Source organism: Anabrus simplex, chromosome 2, assembly GCF_040414725.1.
Source record: "Anabrus simplex isolate iqAnaSimp1 chromosome 2, ASM4041472v1, whole genome shotgun sequence".
Taxonomy (NCBI): domain Eukaryota; kingdom Metazoa; phylum Arthropoda; class Insecta; order Orthoptera; family Tettigoniidae; genus Anabrus; species Anabrus simplex.
The window spans coordinates 1,039,933,548-1,039,961,035 of record NC_090266.1 but is presented as its reverse complement, the minus strand read 5'-3'; the positions used below and the strand labels follow the sequence as shown (position 1 = coordinate 1,039,961,035).

The following is a 27,488-nucleotide window of genomic DNA, read 5'->3' as shown; positions in this document are numbered from 1 at the left end:
TAGACATTAAGATGTTGTAATAATGCTAATAATTAAAAAAAATTGGAGTTAAGGTTCTTTCCCATCAGGTGCTAATACACATAACTCACTGAGGATTCAAATAAATATTGATAGATAAGTAGGCTATAACAAAAACTGATTTAATTAAAAAAGTAGAACATTTCTCAAGAACATAAAATTTATTTGATTCTTTCTTGATTTAACACTGTATACAACAGTTCCTGAATTTTAACTTTGAAAACCCTTCGACCTAGTACACTCATTCTTTCCATGTCATCACAAAGACACTAAAAATAACACTGATTACATTTTCTTTTCAGTTTTCAGTATCTTTTCTAAATATTCACTTAACACATCACTGTCACTGTCACTTTCACATTTCTGTTTCTTTTATTTTTAACTGCTGGCAGAGCTGTTTGTGGAAGCAGAAGCCACTGGACTGGAAGTTGAAGTCCCTTCAGTAATTTCTGATCTGTAGGAGTAAGACCCCTCCAACACAAATTATTTCTGCTTCCTCCTCCTCTATTTCAGCTTGGTGAAAAGGCTCTCACACATCAGGTGCCACTTCCATAGATGTGTTTGTTACAGAACTGAAAAAAATGAACAACATATTAATGCAATTCTTCTAAATTGGAGCTATATTTTAGTCTGGACACAAGCCTTCTGCTTAAGAAATTGTTACTTTCAATAATTATTTTAGTAAGATGATTGTTAGGTTGGATTATATTATATTACTTTCAGTTATATCTGATAAATTAATGAACAGATGGGTGGAACTTATGGCCTACAGACTGAATCTTCCCCTCACTCTTTCACAACTATAACACTGGTCTGTAGTGTAGGCCTACTTTTAAAAATAAATATTACAGAATTGTACCTTTTTCCAGCAATGAAGAGTTCCAGAAAGTTGAGAGCATTGAAGTAGACCCATTTTATGTTTTCTGTACTGCAGAACCTGGGAGGAGAGGGAGGATGTTATCTCTCCAAGTTCGATATCCAGCCTTCAGAATTTGCCTTGTTTTGGCACAACTTTTTCCTGAAACAATGAATCAGAATATTGTGACATATACATGTAGTAGGCCTACTTATGGCATAGGCCTACACTTATTTGTCATTAAAGCGAACAATGGTAGGCCTATTCATTTCATTAGGTACCGGTACGAGATGGAGGTTAGGAAAGCACTGCTTATGTTTTCCAAACATTTCTTCAATTAAGTTACAAGAATGATAATTACTAGTTCTCCTAGTATAACTTTTTTACCAATCTATTCCGTATAATATATTTTATCAATAAATAATCTAAGATAACACTATTCATAAGATAATCGTAAAAATATAATAATTACTTACCAGTTTTTGTCCCAGTTCTCGACGCTATAGAATGCCATACAAAATTCACGGTCTCCCTATTACTATATCCAGGGAGTCTAGGATTATACACCACTTTGTTTTCATACACTAAGCAAATTAATGTTTCGATTTCATCAACAGATGACTATGTTGCGTCCGCCATCATCGAACGACTGCGACTGAAAAACGGACACGTTTGTTTTCACAAACCAGTCGATCTTCATCGCTCGTAGTTGATCGCTGACGATCGATGCTGTGTGACTGGTGCCACTGCCCTCTGTAGGTTTGTTTTCTTAGTCGGTTGATCGCAGTCGTTCGATCGAGCCTGTGTGACAGCCCCCTTACAAAAATGTTACCGTTATTTTCCTGTCATCAATTCTACACAAATTTCAACAGACTTTGGAATAGCAATCCCCTGTAACAAATTTTATCGGTCTCGCATCGTAACTTCCTTCAATAAAATTTGCATCGCTTAACACAACGGTGTGCCTTCGCCCCATTTTTAATTGAATAACCACGGATTACGCTTACATTAATTTCAACTTTACACTGAGCAGAATTTTATGACGAATTGATATCATAACTTTGACAAACCTCAAATATAGAAAATAAACGTACGGAAATGATACTTTGCTTTAGACATTATATTCGTTTCCAACCATGACATTTAATACTCTACAACACTTCACACGCTAATTTTGCGACTTTCCCGATTATCCAAGAAACATAAAACAAATGACCTTTCATCATATTTCTCTGACATCTTCACGAAATAAAAGGGTGACCAAAATGCATCACAGATACGCACACAAGAAAAACAGTGACATCATGAGATATATAAAAGCATTTTAGAAAGGTGGTAATTCAGATACCTGTAGTCGTACGTACGTCTCCCATCTTTACAGATCCACCAGCCTCTCAATCGTTTTATTTAGCTATCTCGACAGATAGTGGCTTTACAAAACATTTTTTTCCCTTTTATTTTCATTCACCTGAAAATAATGACATAAACAAAAATGCCCTTCACACGATTTCTTCCTTGCATGGACCGAACACGTCTGTCGAACACCAATCCGCACACGCAATACTTTAGAATGCAACAATTATATTTACTACTTCAGTTGCACGAATTGCAGGATCGAGGCATTAGAATGACCGTCTGTTGCCTGTTCCTGAAAATTACATGATGATTCCTCACTTGGAATACTGTCGATTACTTTTATCGGAAGAACACTTTGACTGAGCGATCTTATGTTACGCAACTTTCGGCAATTGCGGACCTCAACCCTATAACACAACAGTTTAAATCGTAGTTCGTAGAATGTTTTACGATTCCGTACTTTTAAAACCTATGTCCACTTGGAGATGATATTACAGCCACCTTCGGCCAAAACTTAACTTCCCTTGGGACCTAGTCTCCCAAACACTGGTTTGCAATGTTATTCTCCGAAATGCGTGGAGTCGCCTCGAATTCACTGGGCTCAATTCGAGTTTGCAAGATGGCGCATTACTCCCCACTTTCATGCCATTTGAATTCACCGCGAAAATTTTGCATACACTTTTTCTACTCCATAAACATGTACTGAAGGCAGGTCTCGATGTAACACGCAGTTGTTTAGTTTAGTAGCAGTGTTACTGATAAGCATTTGAGGAATTCTCTTAACCAACTGAATTGTTAAATTACCTTATAATATAGGCACTATATTTTTATCGATGCAACAAAGTTTGAACGAACGAAGTTTGTCTTTAGACAAATTTCCTTCCGAAGCTATTTGGCGGTGTAAAATCTGTATCATTAATGACACAATTGTTTCACTTAAAATTTCCTAACACTTACTACGGCAGTTTCGTACCCGATCTTCTTAAAATGTACTTTTTATTTGAACAAGTTGTCCAACATATCCATGCTCCTTTTACGCGTGTGAGTGACGTAATTTCTTATGCGTGAGAATGAGAACAAACACCTGTTCCTCCACGTGCCATCTCTGGACAGATATAAAAACTGTAGCTATAGCTTATGACTTGTAATTTATATGGGACCTCATGTAATGACTTTAAGACTCTGGTTCCTTATGACACAAAGGTCATGGGTTCACTACATAAATATAGCCTACGTGATAGTTGCTCCGGTGTATAAATACTGTGCACCGGAGGTAAATGGCTCTATATATATTTCTTCTCTTCTGCGAAATTTAGGTTTTGAAATAAGTTTACTGTATTTCCTGGGCTCCATTCCAGGGTACAAAGCACATGCAATAAAGAGCGAACTAATCAGTTTGTGGAAAAGGGTTCCAAGTCCAGCGTCTAAAACAAATCAAACAAATAATCAATTCTTCTTCTTCTTCTTTTCCTGCCGCTTTTCCCACACCTGTGGGGTCGCGGGTGCGAACTGCGTCGCACATGTGGATTTGGTCCTGTTTTTACGGCCGGATGCCCTTCCTGACGCCAACCCTCTATGGAGGGATGTAAGCACTATTGCGTGTTTCTGTGGTGGTTGGTAGTGTAGTGTGTTGTGTGAATATGATGAGGAGAGTGTTGGGACGGACATATACACCCAGTCCCCGAGCCAGAAGAATTAATCAGGAGCGATTAAAATCCCCGACCCGGCCGGGAATCGAACCCGGGACCCTCTGAACCGAAGGCCAGTACGCTGACCATTCAGCCAACGAGTCGGACCAAACAAATAATCAATATTTGAGAAAAATATCGAAAAATATTTCTATTATTATGTAAAAAGAAGTTTACGAAGCTTTTCATTTAAAAACCAGCAAATAAGGCAAACACTGAAAAAATATTATTTTTGACTCTTTAGGTAATAATTTTTAAAATGTGTCATATTTTCAATTTTTCCTTAATAATGCGGATTTAACTATAACACATAATATAATTGTTCGGTGTTTCATTTAAAAAATAAATGCATGTGAATATTGGAAAACAATTGAATTCGTTTTAAACAAATTTGCAAGTATTTTTGCAATTTTGTCACTGAAATTCAAAATTGTTATTGACAAATGTCTTAATGTGATGATACATTGGTTTTAAATGAGGAAAAAAGACAAATCCAACCGTAAGATTTCAGGCAGGTATGCTAAAGCTAAACAAGTAATGCATAAATGAAAGATCAAGCCATTTCACAGCAGTCCATTTCACACCTTGTTTATATGTCTAATTTCAGTCTTTGAATAATAATCTTTTCAACAATTCTTCATTCATTTATCCAAAATTGCTTTAGCAACTTCGCTTGAAGTGTGTGTCATTTTAATGAATATTTATAAATAATTAAATTAATTTTAATGGGCTTTTCAAGTGTTTTTAAATTATATTCATTGAACAGGAAAATTAGTGTAAAGTCTCTCATAATCTGTGTCACTGTAGTGAATATGTGAAAAAGAATTTAATTTATTTTAATGTGTGTGCAAGTGATTTTAACGATTTCTCACCCTCATATTGGAAACTGGGTACAAAGTCTCTGTAGCGAGTGTGTGGAAAAGACATTATTTAATTTGAATTGTTTTGCAGATTTTTTACAGTCTCGTCACTGAAATTAAAAATTCGTGCCAAATCGCTCATAATCCGAGTCATATTATTGAATATCTGAAAACAATTTAACTCATTTTAACGAATTTTCAAGTGTTTCTTTTGTCCAACTCCTTGACTAAATGGTCAGCGTTGAGAGGGTCCCGGGTTCGATTCCCGGCCTGGTCGGGGATTTTAATCACATCTGATTAATTTTTCTGGCTCGAAAACTGGGTGTTTGTGTTTGTCCGAACACTTTCCTCTTCATATTCAGACAACATTCTACACAACCAACCACACTGAAACACGCAATAGTGATTACATTGCTCCATATGGGGTTGGTGTCAGGAAGGGCATCCGACCATAAAAGAGGACCAAATCCACATGTGCGACAGAGTTTCCCCCCGCGACCCCACAAATGTGGGAAAAGTGGAAGAGGAAGAGTTTTCAAGTGCTTTTTACCTTGTCGCCAATGAAATTGAAAAGAGTGCAAAGTGTCTCATAATATGTCAGTGTAGTGTCTGCATATTTCTAATTCATCGGCAATGGGATGGACAAGAGGTGACCTTTGATTTGAGAATGTTACTATACGGTACTGACGTTTTCCTGGAGTCAAGCTGATGGAACGAGGAAACCATTTCATCGATGAGCGGCAGAGGAATGTTAATTCACTTGTCTCTGACACTACAGAGACGTCGCTACTCTGGACATTACCAAATACAGTAGAGACAATACACGACACTGAGCGAGATATCGAGGGACAGCTATTGGAGCTCACTCTAGCGGATAGACCTGAACGGTACTGATTCTATCATAAGAGCACGTGTATTTTTGTGTGAAGTTTTTGGTGTTATTTATGCGTTTTCAGTGAGTTGACATAATTAAATAGTAGCGTGTGTCATTCCTTGATATCTCCTCTCAACATGAGGGAAAGGTATGTGCTGTGTTTGGCTGCAGTAATTACGTAGTAGAGAAAAATGCGCGCTCGTTCTTCAGGTCCCTTCATGACAAGAACATGTAAGTAATATTCTGTTTGCATATATATTCTTCCAGTGACAGAGATTTTTATAGTACTTCATAATCTTCTGACCTGCTCGACCCATGTTTTAACGGGCTTAAAATATAATACGCATATTTTATTGTATAGTGCAGCAGTTAACCTTCAATACTGATGTGTTGTTGTAGGTGTGATCTGTGGGTTGTGAAATGTCACAGAAGCGATTTGGATAAAGTGTACAAGAAAGAAGGGACGTTACGCTTGTATAAGAATTATAAGATCTGTTCAGATCATTTCCAGGCCAGCGACTTTAAAAATCCTCGACTATACAGCCAAGGGTATGTAACATTTTTACTCTAATTGTACGTAAATATTCCTCAAAGCATCACTATCGACAACATTTTCAAACTTTTCTTTCTTTTATCCCTCTTCTCAGATTAAAGCCGGGATTTTATAGATTTTCTTTCTGTTAGTAGGCTTCATGTTAAGAGGAAAATTGTCCAGCTATTAAATGTTAATTCATTGCATCATATGTGTAAGTAATGTGCCGATATTGTAATTGACAAATGTCTTAATGTGATGATACATTGGTTTTAAATGAGGAAAAAAGACAAATCCAACCGTAAGATTTCAGGCAGGTATGCTAAAGCTAAACAAGTAATGCATAAATGAAAGATCAAGCCATTTCACAGCAGTCCATTTCACACCTTGTTTATATGTCTAATTTCAGTCTTTGAATAATAATCTTTTCAACAATTCTTCATTCATTTATCCAAAATTGCTTTAGCAACTTCGAAGTTAATATCTCAATACCACTTTCTTTCTAGACGTAATTTATTTATCCATTTCCGTATATACATTTCCATTGATATTTGAATTTAGCGCGATTTGTTCAGGTCAAGTCACTAGGAGCGCCACCGTCGAATTGTCTCCCATTTTAGCAAGGCGAAATCCGTAAGTGTCGTGTATTGTCTCTACTGTATTTGACATTACTTTAACGCGCTGAATTATCTTGAGTTGTGGCACATTTTTCATTCCTTGCATTGTTGTTCTGCACTTGAGTCTAAGATGAAAATAAGTTGATAGCAAAGTACAGCATTGTTACTTGCATCAACCCACCATCAGCGCATCCGGGATTCGATGCGACGGAAGGCATTTTGGACATTTTATGTGAGAAACAGTTTCGTGTGCTATGCTGGTACGTTCAGTTCCCGTGTGTTTCCCATGATTAATGGACTGTGTAAAGTTTTAGAAAATTAGTTCTAACATCGAAATAAATCGTTTCCGGACTCACGCCCATATGGTGTGTTTTCTTCTTCTGCGTGTGAGGAATTGGTCCTGAAAGTTTAGTCTACCTTATTGTTACACTCTTTGTACAGTCAAGTACTTATTGCTTTCCTTAAGGCAGGGCCTCTCAAATGCCCAAAATCTCACGCGTGCAAACCGAGGCGCAGACGTTCTCGGCTCGACCATTGTTTTGTCTCGGGGCGACTCGGCTAAGCTCGGCTCAACTCTGCTCGGATTGTAGAGCGCTGCAGAGCAAGTGAGGAAGGGGGGAGACAGACGGAACAAGCGAGGCAGGCGTAGAGAAACAGAGAGACAGCGCTATTGCTTAAAATCCAGGAGTGGGAGTCTGCACTCTGGTCAACCTAGCGAAGTCGTCTTTTGCACCTTGCGCCGCGCAATGTACCTGTGCATGCACCCTGAGGGGCCCTGCCTTAAGGTCTAGTGTCCTATTCCAGGTCGAATCCTATCAACCGGAGTGAGTACATCATTTTAAAAAAGTTCTTATTTGTATATTTATATAATGATTTTTCCACTAAAAAGTTAATATAAATGACAAAAAGAAAGCAATTTGGGCTTTGATGGGTTAAATGATTGAGAACTGCGTAAGAAGATTCATTGGCACCTCAGAGAACTAATTTTCATTACAAAATTCACTTTCTTTGAATTATATTACAGTAGCAATTATAGGGGTGTTGAACACACAGCAAACTAACCAGTTACAATACTTACCCTGTCTAGACTCGAAACAAGTTGACGTTGCTGGATAATATTTTCAGTCAGAATGATGTGCATGGTGGTAAGACGTCCTGGTAAACTCACACGACTTTCTGTATGTGATGAAGAGCAGGAGAGGCCTCATGTTTGGCGGAACACTTTCTGATCGCTGGTTCTGCCCTCTTGCGCTGACGTCGTAATGCAGTAATATCTCTAGTTGACTGCTGCACACATCAGACATTGAAAACCTTATTTTCATGAATATTTCAAATCACATTTGAACCGCTGATTACCGAGCGAGTGGCTGCGCGGTTTGCGCCACGTAGCTGTCAGCTTGCATTCGGGTGATAATGGTCTCTAACCCCACTGTCGGCAGCCCTGAAAATGGCTTTCCTGCGTTTCTCATTTCACACCAGTCAAATGCTGAGGGCTATACCTTAGTTAGCCCACAGTCACTTCCTTCTCACTTCTAAACCTTTCCTATCCCGTCGCCGTCATAAGACCTATATGTGTCGGTGTGACGTAAAGAAAATTATAAAAAGAACCGTGGATTCACCAACACCACCATCGCCATACCGGTTTCACTTCTTTACTGATCTATACGGATTTTTTCCTACTCATTCAAGATAATGCTGACCATCCTCGTGGGTTATATCTTAAGAAGTGTAGGGATTAAAATGTCCAAAGCAGCACCTAGGAGATGATAAAAAAGTAACGACCTGATTTTTAATTAAGTGTGAGTGAGTGTTCTAAAATATTGTATTCTTTGTTTGCAGGTAAGCTGAGTGACACACCCACGTGGAACTTCATTTGATAGCATGAGCTGAAGCTGTATGCGGATCCAGAAATTTGGTCACGGTAAGGTACCACCCATCGAAATGAAAATCCATGAAATATTTTGGCTGTCGTTCTTACAGAAAACGATTCATATATAAAATTTAAAAAAAATGATTCTCCAGGAAACTTTTCTCGCTTCTAAAGTTCTATTGCTTTATTTATACATCCATTGGTTGTATAGAATGATGTTTATATCTTAATTTAACGGAAGTGCATTTGCTTACTTTAGTGCACACTACCCACAGTACCCTCAAAAACGAGAGAAGCAGCAAACAGTTTCAATTTAGAAGTGGAAATATAATTCCATTTTCATTCGACAAACGTAGATTCTTTCTGTATTGCCGCATTTGTATGTATGTATGTATGTATGTATGTTCAGTCCGTCAGCGATTCCGCTGGTGGGATCCTCAACAGCTGTCATAGATGGCCTAGGCATCACTGAAGAGGCGTACTAGGGAAATGAGGAGTGATGTAGTTTCCCGTTGCTTTCCTCACCGAGCCAGAGTTGTTATTACATATCAGTCTGCCAAGCCCACTGAAATGCATACACCAACTGACCCTATGAGCAACATTTTCACACAATTCATAGCAGGGACTGGCTGCATAAAGATTGGCATTACTAGCATCGCTCATACCTCAGTCACTTTCATATTGTCAAAGCCAAGGTTAAGACAGAGACAGAGACAGTAATAAAATTGCTCTAGCCCATACCAGAAGACTTAGTGCACTGTAAACACTAGGTCCTGCCAGCAAAGGCATATTGCCGCATTTACTTATCTCAAATACCTTAATGGTATTAGGACACTATGAATCTACTTCCTTCGGAGATCCACGGTTGCAAGCCAGAGGCTGAGCATGTTCTCGTACGTACTTCTTGTACATGTTGGAAGATTACCTTATTTTACAAGCCCTGGTATATCTATTCCAAACCTAATCCCCAAATGGCCGGGCTGAGTGGCTCGGACGGTTAAGGCGCTGGCCTTCTAACCCCAACTTGGCAGGTTCGATCCTAGCTCAGTCCGGTGGTATTTGAAGATGCTCAAATACGTCAGCCTCGTGTCTGTAGATTTACTGGCACGTAAAAGAACTCCTGCGGGACTAAATTCCGGCACCTCGGCGTCTCCGAAAACCGTAAAAGAGTAGTTAGTGGGACGTAAAACAAATAGCATTATTATTATTATTATTAATCCCCAAATGTAGTATCACACGTATTATCAGATGTTCCACACAGTACCGCGGGTCATCAACCAATTTCTGCCCCCACAAGTACATGGGGCAAAGAATCAACGTTGTTTTTAATAATCTCTAAAGATAAAATATATCTTCATTCATCCAGACTTCGAAACTACGAACTGCTGCAGCTAGACATGCATCGAAACAAGTTTACATCATCTATGCATTGGGCAGCTGACGACATCTTGTACAACGTGGACAGAAGACAGGAAAATGTCATATTTCCACAATACCAATGGCTCGCCAACAAAGGAATGAACGACTGAACAGAGCGGTGATATTTTAGTTCGCATTAAGTACGACAATGAAGCTTCCGTGGCTCAGGCGGCAGTGCGTCGGCCACTCACCGCTGGATACCGTGGTTCAAATCCCGGTCACTCCATGTGAGATTTGTGCTGGACAAAGCGGCGGCAGGACAGGTTTATCTCCGGCTACTCCGGTTTCCCCTGCCATCTTTCAGCAAAACTCTCCTACATAATTTCATTTCACTAATAATTCATTAATCATTGTCCCAGAGGAGTGCGACAGGCTTCGGCAGCCGGCACATTTCCTATCCTCGCCGCTAGATGGGGGCTTCATTCATTCCATTCCTGACCCGGTCGAATGACTGGAAACAGACTGTGGATTTTCAATTTCACGTACGTCAATATCAGCACATTTAACATCCGTCTGCTGATCCGTTTGCAACGAGGCACGCTTGTACCCTTATTCCCATCCCTTCCATCAACAAGTCAAAACATTGATGGCCCAATTAATCATACTCTTCAATGATGATTTAGCGCACTGTACGTTTCGCAGATTGAGTCGTCTGTTAGGACCTACTTCATGAATTATTATTAACAAATGCATCGCAAATGGGAGATATCTTCTTGGCATTGTCTGCTTACAATAGTGCAGCTATGAAATTAAATGAAAACATAAATTAAATAACAACAAAACTTACAACAAAAGATCAGTAATTTGCATAACGTCGCACCCACACATATAGGTCTTATGGCGATGATGGGAGAGGAAAGTGTTAGAAGTGGGAAGAAAGCGGCCGTAGCCTTAATTAAGGTGTCTGGTGTGAAAATAGAAAACCCACGGAAAACCATCTACAGAGCTGCCATCAGTGGGGTTCGAACCCATTATCTCCCGAATGCAAGCTCACAGCTGCGTGACCATAACCGCACGGCCAACTGGCGTGTTACAGCAAAGGTTCACATGGTAACAAAATATTGCTAGAAACTACAGCAAAACAAATTACAGGAGGACGAAAGAAGAAGAGTAAACAAGGAATACTGTACATATGAGGACAACAATAAAAAATAAAAGACATAAACATTGTTGGTTACTTATGAGTATTGTGCCTGCCTCGTTGACTAAGGGGTAGCACGCCTGACTCTCAGCAGGAGGTGCCAGGTTTGATTCCCGGCAATGTCAGGGATTTCTTTACCTGGATCTGAGGGCTGGGTGGAAGTAGACTTAACATGGCAAAGGGATAAGAAACACTTAACATTATTATTATTATTATTATTATTATTATTATTATTATTATTATTATTATTATTATTGTTATTGTTATTATTAATATTCTTCTTATTATTATTATTATTTTCTTCAGCCTCATGTGGAAGATAAGGAGCTAGCTACTCCGCCGACGGTCCAGTAAACTGATACCAAGGATAGTGTGATCTTCTGTAGGCGAGCCGCATCGTGTAAGGGTAGCGTGCATTCCTCTTATCTGGGCTCGATTCCCGGCCAGTTCAAAGATTTTATTCCTGGATTGAGGCCGGAATGAGGTTCACTCAGCCTCGTAAGTTCAACCGGTGTCAGACTAGTCAGCAATCGTCTTTGCAAGTCTAGGTCCTCTGTATGTTGTATATGATTCAAAGGGGGGTGCTGCTATCAGTGGGTCGAGCTGCTCTACTTTGGACTCGACATCGATCGTGTCAGAAGGAAGAGAGCCGTTGATCTGTAGACCTAGTACCCATGACGTCTGTAGTCTCAAGTTTAAGTGAGCTGGCTACGTTGTGCTGATTGTGTCGTTGTAAATATGCATTCAGGAAATGGTTTGTTTGAAACCTTTTATCAGCAACTTTGAAGATGATTTTCAGTGGTTTCACCATTTTCACACTAGCCAAACACCGAGCATTTGAGAAATGGTACGAGGGCTGGAACGGGGTCCGCTCAGCCTCGGGAGGACAGCTAAGTAGAAGAGGGTTCGATTCCCTCCTCAGCCATCCTTGAAGTGATTTATCGTGCTTTCCCACTTCTCCTCCAGGCAAATGCCGAGATGGTACCTAACATAAAGCCACGGCCGCTTCCTTCCCTCTTCCTTGTCTATCCCTTCCGATCTTCCCATCCCCCGACGAGGCCCCTGTTCAGCACAGCAGGTGAGGCCGCCTGGTCGAGGTACTGGTCCTCCTTACCAGTTTCCTTCCCCCGACTCAAACGCTCACGCTCCAGCACATTGCCCTTGATGTGTTAGAAGTTGGATCTCTCGCTGAGTCCGAGGGAAAAACCAACCCTGGAGGGTAAACCGATTCAGAAGAAGAACCAGTATAGCCATGACTGACTGCCAGAAAGCTGAGTACGACTTACTAACCCGGAATTCATTTGCGCTGGGGTGAGCAATTTCTTCTCATTTCTCCGACCATCGAAGCATTGTACGGTTTCCTACCTTCCATCTTGAGGTTTGGAAGCCCACACCAAGCAACATAGAAAACCTGTGGGTCGACAATAGAGGACTGAATGACAGTGACATATGGACTAAGAAGTTGGTCTTCTAGTGTATGTAATTCTGAAGCTTATAATTTTCTTATCAATAAGTACTGAAAGGCTTGCTCTCTAGAAATAAATGTGCATACCGAGCTTGATAGATGCAGTCGCTTAAGTGCGGCCAGTATCCAGTATTCGGGAGATAGTGGGTTCGAACCCCACTGTCGGCAGCCTTGAAGATGGTTTTACGTGGTTTCCCATTTTCACACCACGCGATTAAGGCTACGGCCGCTTCCTTCCCAATCCTCGCCCTTTCCTGTCCCATCGTCGCCGTAAGACCTTTCTGTGTCTTTGCGACGTGAAGCAAATTGTAAAAAAGAAGAAAAAAAACGTAAATCACTGAAATTGTTGAAAATCTTGACGTGGTACTATTTCTTCATGGGTGCAGTATTTTTGCATATGTCTGGTGGTGTAGGTCAGAGCAAAATGTAGCTTCCAAAGATGTCTCATGTATGACACTGACGATATGGAGGATGCTGAGGTACGGGTGGCGCTTAAGTAATGTCATTCGGAGCACGACTAGTGCGCCCTGAAGTTACAGACGGTGCTACTAATAGGGCCAATCGTGCTGCAATAGCACTTTCTAGTCCAGTGAGCAAGGCAATAGCGAACTGCCTCACTCCTCTTCTTACCTAGTAGGCCTCATTTTGGCATCGGTTTTTGCGGTTTCCTTAAGACTGCATCACCTTGATGGTGCCACTTGGGATTCCAATCAGTCTCTGGGATGATCATTTAACAGATAGTGAAAATCTTTTTTTTTTGCTAGTTGTTTTACGTCGCACCGACACAGATAGGTCTTATGGCGACGATGGGACAGGAAAGGCCTAGGAGTGGGAAGGAAGCGGCCGTGGCCTTAATTAAGGTACAGCCCCAGCATTTGCCTGGTGTGAAAATGGGAAACCACGGAAAACCATTTTCAGGGCTGCCGACAGTGGGGTTCGAGCCTACTATCTCCCGAATACTGGATACTGGCCGCACTTAAGCGACTGCAGCTATCGAGCTAGGCGAGTGAAAATCTACAGCAAATTATAAAAATATTGAATAACCTAGTTATATATAAGTTACTTGCCTTTGCTGGCAGGACCTAGTGTTTACACTGCACTAAGTCTTCTGGTGTGGGCTAGAGCAATTTTGTTACTTTCATAAATCTGTCTCTATCTTATCCTTGGCTTTGACAATATGAAAGTGACTGAGGTATGAGCGATGCTAGTAATGCCAATCCTTCTGCAGCCAGTCCCTGCTAAAAATGGTGTGAAACTGTTGCTCATAGGGTCGGTTGGTGCATGCTTTTCAGTGGGCTTGGCAGACTGATATGTAATAGCAACTTCTGGCTCGGTGAAGAAAGCAACGGGAAACTACATCACTCCTCATTTCCCTAGTACGCCTCTTCAGTGATGCCTAGGCCATCTATGACAGCTCATGGTGGAACTGTTGAGGATCCAACCAGCCTTCGGGCTGATGACTTAACATACATACATATAAGTTACACACATATTCCTGAACACATATCACGTCATAGTATAAAACCGTACTTCAATATTTATGAAAATATTACCGAATCGTTTCAAATCCCGGTCACTCCATGTGAGATTTGTGCTGGACGAAGTTGAGGCGGGACAGGTTTTTCTCCGGATATTCCGGTTTTCCCTGTCATCTTTCATTCCAGCAACACTCTCCATTCTCATTTCGTAGCATTTATCAGTCATTAATAAATCACTTTGGGAGTGGAGACCCCATCGTACTAATAGCCTATATCTGCTTCATTCATTACATCCCTGACCCGGTCAATGACTGGAAAACAGGTTGTAGCTTTTTCATTACCGAATCGTATGGCATCGAGACCTTCCCTCATTTTAATTTCAAATGGTATCCTTGGGTCTTCCTCCACTGTACTGCTTATCCAAGCTTGTGTGAGTGGTTGACGAGAGAGAAGACATCATCCCAACTTATCACAAACTTGTTCCTTAGGACCGAGCTCGATAGCTGCAGTCGCTTAAGTGCGGCCAGTATCCAGTATTCGGGAGATAGTGGGTTCGAACCCCACTGTCGGCAGCCCTGAAGATGGTTTTCCGTGGTTTCCCATTTTCACACCAGGTAAATGCTGGGGCTGTACCTTAATTAAGGCCACGGCCGCTTCTTTCCCACTCCTAGCCCTTCCCTGTTCCATAGTCGCCATAAGACCTATCTGTGTCGGTGCGACGTAAAGCAACTTACAAAAAAAAATGTTCCTTGGGAGAAAAATCCGGTGACTTCGCCGGCCGAGGAATTAAATGAAGACATGAAAATCGATTGAAAGAATGCACATGTACCATCTACTGTGATGGGGCCAATAGGCCACGTTTCTCGTCTTGCCAGAGAATCACTGTTCCTTACTCCACTAAAGCACTTGTTGCCCTAAAGTGGTAGTGAGGGAAGATTTTGGCCCCATGGACCATGACCTTGCCAACGCAGCTGTCTGTGATCAATAAAGCTCCACCGAGCTGTTGTAGTTCCGCTCGCTCTACTTGCCCGTCAGTCGCGACCCACTCACTGGCCGGGGAGCAACGCATTACCAAAGCGCTGTCAAGGCCTTGCGTGGTCACTGCGTGTTGTGTTGTGGACATCACCATCTTGACGTGGAAATTCCTCAGCTGTTGCTCATCATGGCCCTCACTTGTGATGTCACTTCGACGGATACTGCGGGTAATGTACACTGTTGTCATATAACCGACAGGGGTGTGGCAGAGATTTTCCACTCCTGTGATTTAAAGTATTTTGTTTTCGTTTAACAATCATGCTATGTCACTCAAGTTCATGGCAGTCAGTTGGTACCTCTCGTTATTTCGGTGCGTGTGTGGTGTATGCGTTCATCTCTAATTATCAATAGTAACTTGTGGTGGTTCTATGAAGTGCGCTACGAAAATTTATTTATTTATTTATTTATTTATTTATTTATTTATTTATTTATTTATTTATTTATTTATTTATTTATTTATTTATTTATTTATTTGAAGTTAAGTATCACGGTCCTATTTTACACTTAAACATTTAATTTAAAGGTTCAGAATTATCGGCATTTGTCTTCAACGTTGTTTTATTATTATTATTATTATTATTATTATTATTATTATTATTATTATCTCTTCCGGTTTAGTGATTTGTGCTGTCCACATAGTACCGGAACCGATTCCCGCCACTGACTAGGATTTCTCTCGTTTTATACATAGATTTATTTATCATCAACAGGTTATTTGCCCAATTACAGATGATTCAATAAAACATTATATATAACAAATACACCTTAACTAAATAACGCTAATTTCCTAAAATAATAACCAAGTTTAAACTAAACCTAGATACCTTTATATACACATATTTACAACAACTTAAATAAATAAATAAAAAAATAAATAAATAAATAAATAAATAAATAAATAAATAAATAAATAAATAAATAAATCAATAAAATAAATAAAGCTCCTTAAATAATTGTCATGATTAAACTACATCTAGAGACATTTACGAACACATATTTACATACTCTACAGAGAGGACCTTATATTCATGAGGTCGTGTAGGTATCCTGAATGCGGTTGACGCATTCTTAATTGGAATTCATTTTAGAGATTTGTCACATAATTTATCAGGAGCTTAGTGTTTTGGTAGGGGCTGCCTGGCCAAGGAGGTAAGGGCGTGCTCGGTTCGCATCCCCGTCAGGAAGTTGTAAAATTTAAGAAACGAGATTTCCACTTCCGGAGGTGCACATGGCCCTGAGGTTCACTCAGCCTACACCAAAAATGAGTACCAGGTTAATTCCTGGGGGCAAAGGCGGCCGGCTGTAGAGCTAACCACTCTACCCCGTCAAGTGCCGAGGTTACGGATAGTGGAAGCCTTTACCTTCCACCCCTCCAAGAGCCCCCATGGCCTGTACGGAGATGACTTCGCTTTTTAGTGTTTTGGTAGATACATGAAAAGCTGTCTCAAGACCTATGTTATTTTAAGATCTATATTATTTGTAATTATATGGAGAAAGGAGTGCTTCGGGGCTTAATATGAAGCGTGAAATGAAGTGAATTTGAAATTAACTGAGGGGAACCCATTCTCAGGAAAGTCACTATCATTGCTGTGATTACAGCATCTGACTTTCGAAATGTGAAATTGCCCCGTCCTTTCGGAGAGTACCTACACATTACACGTTATCATCGTTATCAGTTATGTAGACCCTATGTCTGTAACTTAGTCTTGCTAGGACAGTTGAAAAGAAATCTAGGTAAAGACCCTGGTTAAAATACTATGGAGAGAATACATCACGTGACCACGTGACACGCAGTGATGTGTACCAGTTTATTCGGAGAGTTGTGATACCAAATATATTATTATTATTATTATTATTATTATTATTATTATTATTATTATTATTATTATTATTATTATTATTATTATTATTATTATTATACTACCGTTTTTCCCACACCTATGGGATCGCGAGTGTGAACTGCGTCTCACATGTGAATTTGGCCCTGTTTTACGGCCGGGTGCCCTTACTGACGCCGACCCCATATGAAGGGATTTAATCACTATCGCATGTTTCTGTGGTGGTTCGTAGTATAGTGCGTCGTCTGAATATGAAGAGGAACGTTTTAGAACAAACACAAACACACAGTTCCTGAGCCAGAAGAATTAATCAAATTCGATTAAAATCCCTGACCCGACCGCGAATCAAACCTGCGACCCTCCGAACCGAATGCGTCAACGATGACCATTCAGCCTATGAATCGGGCTCCGAAGATTATTATTTTATTATTATTGTTATTATTATTATTATTATTATTATTATTATTATTATTATTATTAAATCGTCCGCCTCTGTGGTGGAGTGGTTAGTGTGATTAGCTGCCACCACCGGAGGCCTGGGTTCGATTCCCGCCTCTGCCACGAAATTTGAAGAGTGGTACGAGGGCTGGAACGCTGTCCACTCAGCCTCGGGAAGTCAACTGAGCAGAGGTGGATTCGATAACCACCTCAGCCATCCTCCAAGTGGTTTTCCGTGGTGTCGCACTTTTCCTCCAGCCAAATGCCGGGATGGTACCTAACTTAAGGCCACGGCCGCTTCCTTCCCTCTTCTTTGTATATCCCTTCCGACCTTCCTAACCCTCTACAATGCTCCTGTTCAGCATAGCAGGTGAGGCCACTTGAGCAAGGTACTGGTCATCCTCCCAAGTTGTATTCCCGACACAAATTCTGATGCTCCAGGACACTGCCCATGAGGCGGTAGGGGTGGGATCCCTCGCTGAGTCCGAGGGAAAAACCAACCCTGGAGAGTAAACGGATTCAGAAAGAAAGAAAGAAAGATTATTATTAAATCAGGCCTCATATTTTTTTCTGTCGCTACTACACGTAAATATTTCCTCTAACTCGTTTGAACAATATAAGTATTTCGTGTGACTAGCCTGGTGCAGCCCTTGTAAGGCAGACCCGCCGACGAGGGTGGACAGCATCTCCCGTGTATGGGAACTGCGTGTTATTGTAATGGGGGATAGTGTTGTGTGTGGTGTGTGAGTGCAGATGTTGGGTATTGTAACAAGACCCTGTCCCCGAGCCAGGGGAGTTGACCATTTACAGTTAAAATCTCCGACCTGACCGGGAATCGAACCCGGGGCGCTCTGAACAGAAGGTGACTATACTGACCATTCATCCGAGGAGTCGGACGTTTTAACAATGAAAATATGCTATTGAATTTAATCGTATTTATACATTAAACGCACTATTTGGAACTCTTAAAAAGCAAGCAATTTAAATACGTTCTTATTTTTTGTCTGAATTCCACGAGCTAGAATGTTCTGTCCTGGTCTATTCAAAATAACGGAGAGGAAGTATTGAATCTGGTGCGATTTTAAAGATTTCTTCAGAACTTCACTCTGTCAATGGACAATAGGGCTGAATAAGTACGTGCAGTTACCATGCCATCCACAACTTCCTGCTAGGGCTGTCACATCTAATTTTTTTTTTTTTTTTTTTTTTTTTTTTTTTGCTATTTGCTTTACGTCGCACCGACACAGATATGTCTTATGGCGACGATGGGATTGGAAAGGCCTAGGAATTGGAAGGAAGCGGCCGTGGCCTTAATTAAGGTACAGCCCCGGCATTTACCTGGTGTGAAAATGGGAAACCACGGAAAACCATCTTCAGGGCTGCCGACAGTGGGGCTCGAACCCACTATCTCCCGATTACTGGATACTGGCCGCACTTAAGCGACTGCAGCTATCGAGCTCGGTACATCTAAATTAATCATACGTGTCGTACAGATTCATTTTTGGATCTAAGTAATTTTCAATCGGTTATCAGTCACGTTACGTATATGTGAGTGAGGGTAATATTTGACTGACGAACTGCACAAATGTGATCTCTGTAACAGTGTATGTTAATCTAATTATATGGGCCCAGGCAACTAGAGAACTGAAATAAGATAATATCCTAGTGTACTCTTTGATTGAATATGGAAACTCACGCGAAATAACCACTGAATATCACTGTAGCCCAGGGTCGAACCCTCAGTCACCATCATGGAACATGTCAAAACACCCTTGGCTGTGAATGATGAATTGCGATATGAAGTTCTAATAACACTTTGCTTCGTTACTGTCCTGATGGTTATCGACAAAGTATGTTCCTATCAGTCATAAATGATCAAGCGTCTCTTCTCACCCCTGTGTTCACCTTTAAGCTTACAATAACATGGGAATTTGAACAATTTCATTGTGTTTGTAATAAAAAATTAATCTGTAATTATACTATTATTTTTTAAATATGTTTAAATGTGTAATATCGGTGACATTGCACATCATTAAATAAACATTTAATATTATTGTAATGAAAAATAGTTGTACTGATCATATCTTCAAAGGTCTGCCTAGCTGGGCTGTAAAGGCGTGTTGTGCTGGGTTCACCCGGAAGGACGTAGGTTTGAATCCCTTTCAGGAAGTCGAAAAATTTAGAAACGAGATCACTACATTTTAAATTTTTTTTACAATTTGTTTTAGGTCGCACCGACATAGATAGGTCTTATGGCGAAGATGGGATATGAAAGGTCTAGGAATGGGAAGGAAGCGTCCGTGGTCTCTATTAAAGTACAGCCCCAGTATTTGCCTGGTGTGAAAATGGGAAATCACGGAAAAACCATCTTCAGGGCTGTTGACAGTGGGGCTCGAACCCACTATCTACCGAATGCCAGTTCACAGCTGCGCGTCCCTAACCACACGGCCAACTCTCCCGGTATTACCACTTCTGGAAGTGCACATGGTTCTGAGGTTCACTCAGCCTACGCCAAAAATGAGTAATAGGTTAATTCCTGGACACAAAGGCGGCCGGGCATAGATAATAATAATTTTATTTGTTTTACGGCCCACTATCTATTTTTACGATTTTTGGAGATACCGACGTAAGGGAATTTTGTCCCACAGGAGTTCTTATACGTGATACATTACCAACACGAGGGTAATGTATTTGAAAACCTCCAAATACCACCGAATTGAGCCGGAATCGAATTCGCCAACTTGAGCTCAGAAAGCCAGCGGTCTACTCTCTGAGCTACTGGTCGAGATTACGTATAGTATACTCCTCCAAGGGCCTTCATGGGCTGTTCGGGGATAGCTTTGCTGTTGCTTGCTCGCATTGTTTTAATACTATGCTTTTGTGAAACAAAATGATTCTACTTCACTTTTACTTCTACACAACCTTCCAGTTTTTATGTAGGTTGCACTGAATGACCAGGTTCAATTTACTAAACGCCCGAGGATGCTTGCTATTGAACGTTTCACCTGGAGTCACTGGGATTCAAGACTGGAACTGTCGGGTGACCACGTTCTCAAATAATTTTAAATCATTAAAGAAGCCCCTAAATCTCTCATTTGACTCTTTTTTCAATATTTAAACTTGTCTGTTTACTATCATTCTTCTTCCTGGTCTTTTTCGTTGACACTGGATATGCTTTGATCAAGTTTTATGGCAGAATGCCCTTCCCGACGCCAACCCTACGTAGAGGGGTGTATTCACTCTTGCGTATTTCTGGTGTGGTCGGTAATGTGGTGTGTTGTATACAGATGGAGAGAAGTGCATTAAGAAGCACACAAACATCCAGTTCTCGGCCCAGTCGGTAATGGAACCTGGGATCCTCTAAACAAAAGGAACCATGCGCCTGTTTACTGTTCATGTAGATAAATTAGATAAAACAATTTTCCAAATCTGTGAGTGACTGACACAACTTGTAACTCTTATTTGCCTGGTGTGAAAATGGGAAACCACGGATACCATCTTCAGGGCTGCCGAAAGTGGGGTTCGAACCCACTATTTCCCGGATGCAAGGTCACAGCTGTGCGCCCTTAACCGCACGGCCAACTCGCCCGGTACGGATGCTCTTATTCATACACACTATATATTCAAATTGTCCAAGATTTCGATCATGTTCCTTGATAAACAGACCTTTCGATGATGACAATTTCGTGCTGAAAGCTACTGTGTACTTTCGTGTTAAGAAAAATCGCATTATTTCGCTAGTATAAAACTAAACGTTCGTACGTTGAAGAGTATTTAATATATGGATAAGTAAATGAATATAATAGATTCATCCTCGTGAAAACTATTCACCTCTAGTCATAAACGCCGGCCCCGTGGTGTAGGGGTAGCGTGCCTGCCTCTTACCCGGAGGCCCCGGGTTCGATTCTCGGCCAGGTCAGGGATTTTTACCTGGACCTGAGGGCTGGTTCGAGGTCCACTCAGCCTACGTGATTAGAATTGAGGAGCTATCTGACGATGAGAGCGGCCCCGGTCTCGAAATCCAAGAATAACGGCCGAGAGGATTCGTCGTGCTGACCACAGGACACCTCGTAATCTGCAGGCCTTCGGGCTGAGCAGCGGTCGCTTGGTAGGCCAAGGGCCTCAAGGGCTGTAGTGCCATGGGTTTTTTCTAGTCATAAGCCACGGGATTTGCAGTTTTAAGGTTCACTCCGAACAACACCACACTGAAAAGAATTTCACTTGTATTGATCAGGATTATAACCTCAGTACCATTGGTGAGAATGTAGGACACGCCACTGGGCTATCATAGTACTGAAGTAAAGACAAGACATACTATTTGAGAAAAATGACTCGGGTCAAGTGCAATCCAATGAGAACTACTTTCAAGCAATAACCAGCCGTTTTGAGCCTATTCTAAGCCACTGAACTACTACATCATTTTAAAGTGCACTGCGTTGTGATTTTGACTGATGGATGTCAATGCGCTTTGTGGGCATTTCTGGTAAAGATCACTCTTCAAAGACGCTTTGCATTCTTGTTGCTACGTAGATGTGGTGCCATGCTTGGACAGTCCGCATTTTAAGACGGTAGCAAGACAAGTGTACGTGGACACGGGCGGTATACGTGTTCGAATCTCATCGCTTACTCTTCTAGAAGTTTTCTCCATCATTTTCCATTTAACTGCAGACAAGTAGTCGACCTCAATGACGTAGATTTTCTGGTCCCAAGATAGTGTATATCATCGTGGCTGATGTTGGTGGCATTTAAGAGTGTTTAAATTTAACAACACTCCTTGTCGTTGGTTTCCAGCCTGGTGAAGAATCCCTGTGTGACGAACCTTCGACGCGCCGGCATCTGTTAGCAGTTCGAACGGAGGTTAAACTGAGCAGCGGTCGCTTGGTAGCCCAAGTTCCATCAGGGCTGTAGGGCCATGAAGATGCTGATGACGATTATTATTATTATTATTATTATTATTATTATTATTATTATTATTATTATTATTATTATTATTACCATCATCATCATTTATTCAGGCAAGCCTGGAATGATACAGTATATCTTCTTCTCGAGACCATACAAATACACCAACCTTAAGTTGGTAAATCTACAGGGTGGGGCAAAATTTACAGCTTTTCGGCATCTCCGAAAACCGCAAAAATAGTTAGTAAAACCAATTATTATTATTATTATTATTATTATTATTATTATTATTATTATCTTAACACTGGTCCAAATTCTTTATAGATTCCTTGATTCTGTCGTTGTATAACTTGCGAATATAACTCATTCTGCGACAGGATCTTTAAAGGGCTGCCTTGGCGAGAAGCTAAAGGCGTTCTGAGTTCATAATATTTGACAATATTTGACTATTAAAATCGCCTTGATTATTACATCAATAACAGTTGGACTGAGTGGCTCAGGCGGCAGAAGAGCTGACCGTCTGAGCCCAAGTATACGGGCTCGATCCCGGCTCAGTCTGAGGGTAGCCGGTTTGAAGGTGTTCAAATACGCCAGTCTCGTGTCGGTAGATTTACTGGCACGTAAGAGGACTCCTTTGGGACAACACTCCGCCCCCGTCAGCGTCTCCGCAAACCGTAAAATTATTTAGTGGAACTTAAAACTATTATTATTATTATTATTATTATTATTATTATTATTATTATTATTATTGTTCCTGCCCTGCGGTCTACGGGTAGCTTGCTTGCCTCTCACCCGTCGATTCCCGGCCAGATCATGAACTTTTACGTGAATCTGAGGGCTGGCTCGTGATACACTCAGCCTACGTGTTTACAATTGAGGAGTTAACTGACGATGAGATGGCGACGCTAGTCTAGAAATCCAATAATAATGGCAGAAAGGATTTGTCACACTGACGATGTGTTACCTCGTAATCTGCAGACCTTGGAACTGAGCAGTGGTTGCCAAAATGATGACGATTATTATTATTATTATTATTATTATTATTATTATTATTATTATTATTATTATTATTATTATTGTTGTTGTTGTTGTTGTTTTACAATTTGCTTTACGTCGCATCGGCACAGATAGAACTTACAGCGACGATGGGATAGGAAATCCCTAGGAGTGGGAAGGAAGCGGACGTGGCCTTAATTAAGGCACAGCCCCAGCATTCGCCTGGTATAAAAAAGCGAAACCATGGAAAGCTATTATTATTATTATTATTATTATTATTATTATTATTATTATTATTATTATTATTATTAATATTATTATTACTGTATTATTATTGTTATTATTATTGCAAGTACAGGAAGTACAGTAACACATATCAACAGAGAGTAAGTAGCCTACATCGGACTGATGAACAGGATGTTCGAAACATTTACATTAAATTATACTGAGCATAGCCACTAATAGTTCTAAGAACTTCTTTCAACGATTTCTCTCTGAGCCCGCAAGCGAACCACATGCCCAGTACCTAAGTAGCCTACAGACCACGCACGACCTTTAGTTGTGTGGGTCATTAGGAATGTTTGTTGAATTTTTCAGCGACCAGTCGTGTTATTTTGTGCAAAGTAGCGCACTCGGTTTCGGTTAAGGAAGGTCGTCAATGATACTGTCGTTGTATAACTTACGAATATAACTCGTTCTGCAACAGGATCTTTAAAGGGCTGCCTTGCCGAGGGGCTAAAGGCATGCTTAGTTCACCCGAAAGGACGCGGGTTCGATTTCCCGTCAGAAAATGGAAAAATTTAGAAACGAAATTTCCACTTCTGGAGAGTCCCCTGGGGTTCACTCAGTCTGCACCAAAAATGAGTGCCAGATTCATTCCTGTGGGCAAATGTGGCTATGGCCGAAGGCCTTCATTACCTGCACGGAGATGGCTTTGATTTTAGTGGGATATTCAGTCTTAACAGCTTGAAGCCCTTGCAAGTTTCTCAGGATGGTCGGAAACAACGCGAACCGTGTATATAGAGATATAACTATTCAGTCTTAACAGCTTGAAGCCCTTGCAAGTTTCTCAGGATGGTCGGAAACAACGCGAACCGTGTATAACAGCGCTAAAGAGTTGGTCATGTTGATAAATAATTTGAAATAAATAATTCGAGATCTCGCACCGTTGCCATTTTATCAGCCGGTGGAGTTAGCCAATCAGATCAGTTCGCGGGCGAATTCAAATGAGCTTGCGAGGTCGTATTCCTAGCTTAAGACCGGCATGAGAACACCAGTCGAAGAACTAAAACTTCGCCAGGGAAGGGATTTGAATACAGACCTCCGAGGTGACAGGATCGAGCCAAAGCAAGTACTTTACGGTAATAATGTAATTTTGTGTGGCTATTTCTAGCCGGGTGCAGCCCTTGTAAGGCAGACCCTCCAATGAGGGTGGGCGGCATCTGCCATGTGTAGGTAACTGCGTGTTACTGTAGTGGAGAATAGTGTTATGTGTGGTGTGTGTGTGTTGCAGGAATGTTGGGAACAGCACAAACACCCATTCCCCGAGCCACTGGAATTAACAATGAAGGTTAAAATCACCGACCCGGCCGGAAATCGAACCCGGAACCCTCTGAACCGAAGGCCAGTACGCTGACAATTCAACCAACGAGTTGGACAATACGCTTCGGTGACAATGTCTGAAACCCAGGATGTGTTTGTGTTTGATGCTGATTTCTCCGCATGGCTCTCAAGCTGTTCTTAAGTCACGTGCAGAGTTGGCAACACCGCCTCGCAAAGCCCATTTGAATTCGCCCGCGAAGCTATCTGATTGGATAACTTCAGCAGCTGATAAAATGACAACGGTGCGACATATCGAATTATATCTTTCAATTTATTTATCAATATGACCAACTCTTTAACGCTCTTATGCAAGGTTCGCGTTGTTTCCGACCATCCTGTGCAGGCTGTATGAAAGACATCTCGTCTAAAACACTAAGTGGAAGTTCATCAAATTTTGCAGAATTATTCTCAGAAGAAACTGTTACAAGCCTATGTTTTTTTTTTTTTTCAAAATATTGATCCGAAAATATAGTATTTACGAAATTATTTGCAAAAAAAGAAATGCTCAATGCCTTAAAATGATATGGTGTCTGTTTCTCACTCAGTCACGCCATACTACCGGACTAATTGCGCTGACATTTGGTATGGATATAATACCTCAGATATTCAATTCAAAACAGGCCCGTTCTTATTTTTCAGTAATGAACTATTTCATAATGGTGGTCATTAATAGGTTGGTATTTACCGAATTAGCTCATGTTTTATCCAATAAGACCAAAATAATGGGCTAACGATTAGTCGTCCTACCACAAACTGAAACCCTACGTGTGTACTCAGTTTCCTACAAAAATGTCATACATTTTCTTTGTAATTTCTGCAGGAAATTCCGCTTTTATGTGTTACAGCACACGTTCCAGAACACTCATTGGCCGAATGCTGTTCAACTGAATGTTTGGGCGTTTCTTTGTATGTCCTGGTAATTCACACATTGGACACCAGAGAGTACGGAGATTATTGTAGCTTGAAACCGCGACTAGTATAGTTCCCAAAGACTCCTCTGGAAACTAACTCACAGAGTTGCTAACTAAAGCCATTTCGTTACCAGTGACTTAAAAATGATAGCGTATACGTCAACGATGGGTACAGGCAGAGTTTATTGATATTGTTAACAACCGGTACATTCTGTTAGTATATAGATAAAATTCTTGCTGTATTTAATGTTCTAGCCTATGCAAACTGGGCGAAGAATGAAGACGTGCGCAAATATTAGAAGCCACATTTTCTAAGAGCGTATCAGCACGAGCTCTTATTTGTTATGTACTATATTGAATGATTCCTTAAGATGTAAGCCATTCCTTTCATTGTCGATTTATTCAACATAACCTTGATTTTCTTCAATGTGATGAAACACTAACTACAAAATGTATGAAAACTATATAAGATACCTGTAAAAGGAAACATTAACAACAGAATCATATATTTCGTTCTTCAGAAACATCCTAAGATTCTATCAAATCACTTTTATGACATGCGTATGTCTGTGCAAAGTTATGTAATTCGTACTTCAACAGACTAAAAGGAGCCTATAGGTTATGTTATACTGAATGAATCACCAGATAAAGATGTGTTACTACATAAAAGCCATCTTTGTTCGATTAACTTTGGTAGACCATAAACAATAATAGTGTTCAACTGACAAAGCATTAATAATTATTGCCGGTAAGTGAATTCAAGGGAATAATAGAAAACACTGTATATGACAAGTGTTTGCAGAATCATGTCTGCTAAATTCGAATGGAGATTCGAGATCGAGATGAATCTGCAGTCTAACACTGAACTCCGATTTTGTGCTCATGAACCCCTAAGAGATTAAAAAGCTTGGAAGCCTAGAAAAATTAGTTCAAATCCGGGTACAACAACTTAGCTTCTAGCCAGAGTGCAACATTTTCTAGATATTTTTAACAATATTCTTTACATTCACTCGATGTGGATTTCACTATGGCTCGTTTTTAGGGGTCCTGTGTCACCTGTATCAGCCATAGGTTCAGCTAATTACAAATTTTGAAATGTACAAAAATGCCCCTATCATATCGTATAATCCTAGATCTGATTGATTTAAACAACAGCTGCTTGTCTCCCCATTAAGTGGATACATCTATAAAATAAAATCCCATCGACTTCACGAAAGTTCTAACACTTTATTGTTCATACTCCTGTACCTTCATACACAACGTTCGTATTTTCTGTCATTATAAATAAAATACAGAAAATACGAAAGTAAGTAAAATGGGAGAAATTGTATCGCAGTTTTGTGTAGGTTTTCGCTAAAATCTGTGGAGGAAATATTGCCTTTATTGTGCAGCTCATTTTTCAAGGGAGAAATCTTCAAAGTAATCGACGTACTTTGGGGACGAATAATCCTCCTGACTTTCCGGAGGGTCCATTTAATTTGGAGGGCTATCAACCACGTGCAGATTACTGGTGAATGTGACTCCCATCTGATAATTGTGTATACCTGTACTGGCGTGTACCGTCAGAGCTTTTTCCTTCTTCTCTATTCTAA

The 27,488-nt window shown here is 40.6% G+C and overlaps 1 protein-coding gene and 1 long non-coding RNA gene across 3 annotated transcripts in view; one reads left to right on the top strand and one right to left on the bottom strand.

The window, feature by feature from the left end:
* Positions 1 to 27,488, top strand: part of LOC136864666 (CBP80/20-dependent translation initiation factor) — a 522,912-nt gene that overhangs the window by 219,614 nt on the left and 275,810 nt on the right. The window contains exon 1 of one of the 2 annotated variants that reach the window (XM_067141964.2): positions 15,229 to 15,376. The exons of the other annotated variant lie outside the window; for it this stretch is intronic. Coding sequence (XP_066998065.2) covers positions 15,353 to 15,376 — 24 coding nt within the window. The 5' untranslated portion in view covers positions 15,229 to 15,352. Of the gene's footprint in view, positions 1 to 15,228; positions 15,377 to 27,488 lie in introns of those variants that run through there. 2 annotated transcript variants of the gene reach the window in all.
* LOC137498414 (uncharacterized) lies at positions 207 to 1,688 on the bottom strand. The gene is made up of 3 exons (XR_011017789.1): positions 1,351 to 1,688; positions 878 to 1,036; positions 207 to 590 (listed from the first exon to the last, which is right to left on the bottom strand). It is a non-coding gene; the product is annotated as an uncharacterized lncRNA (long non-coding RNA).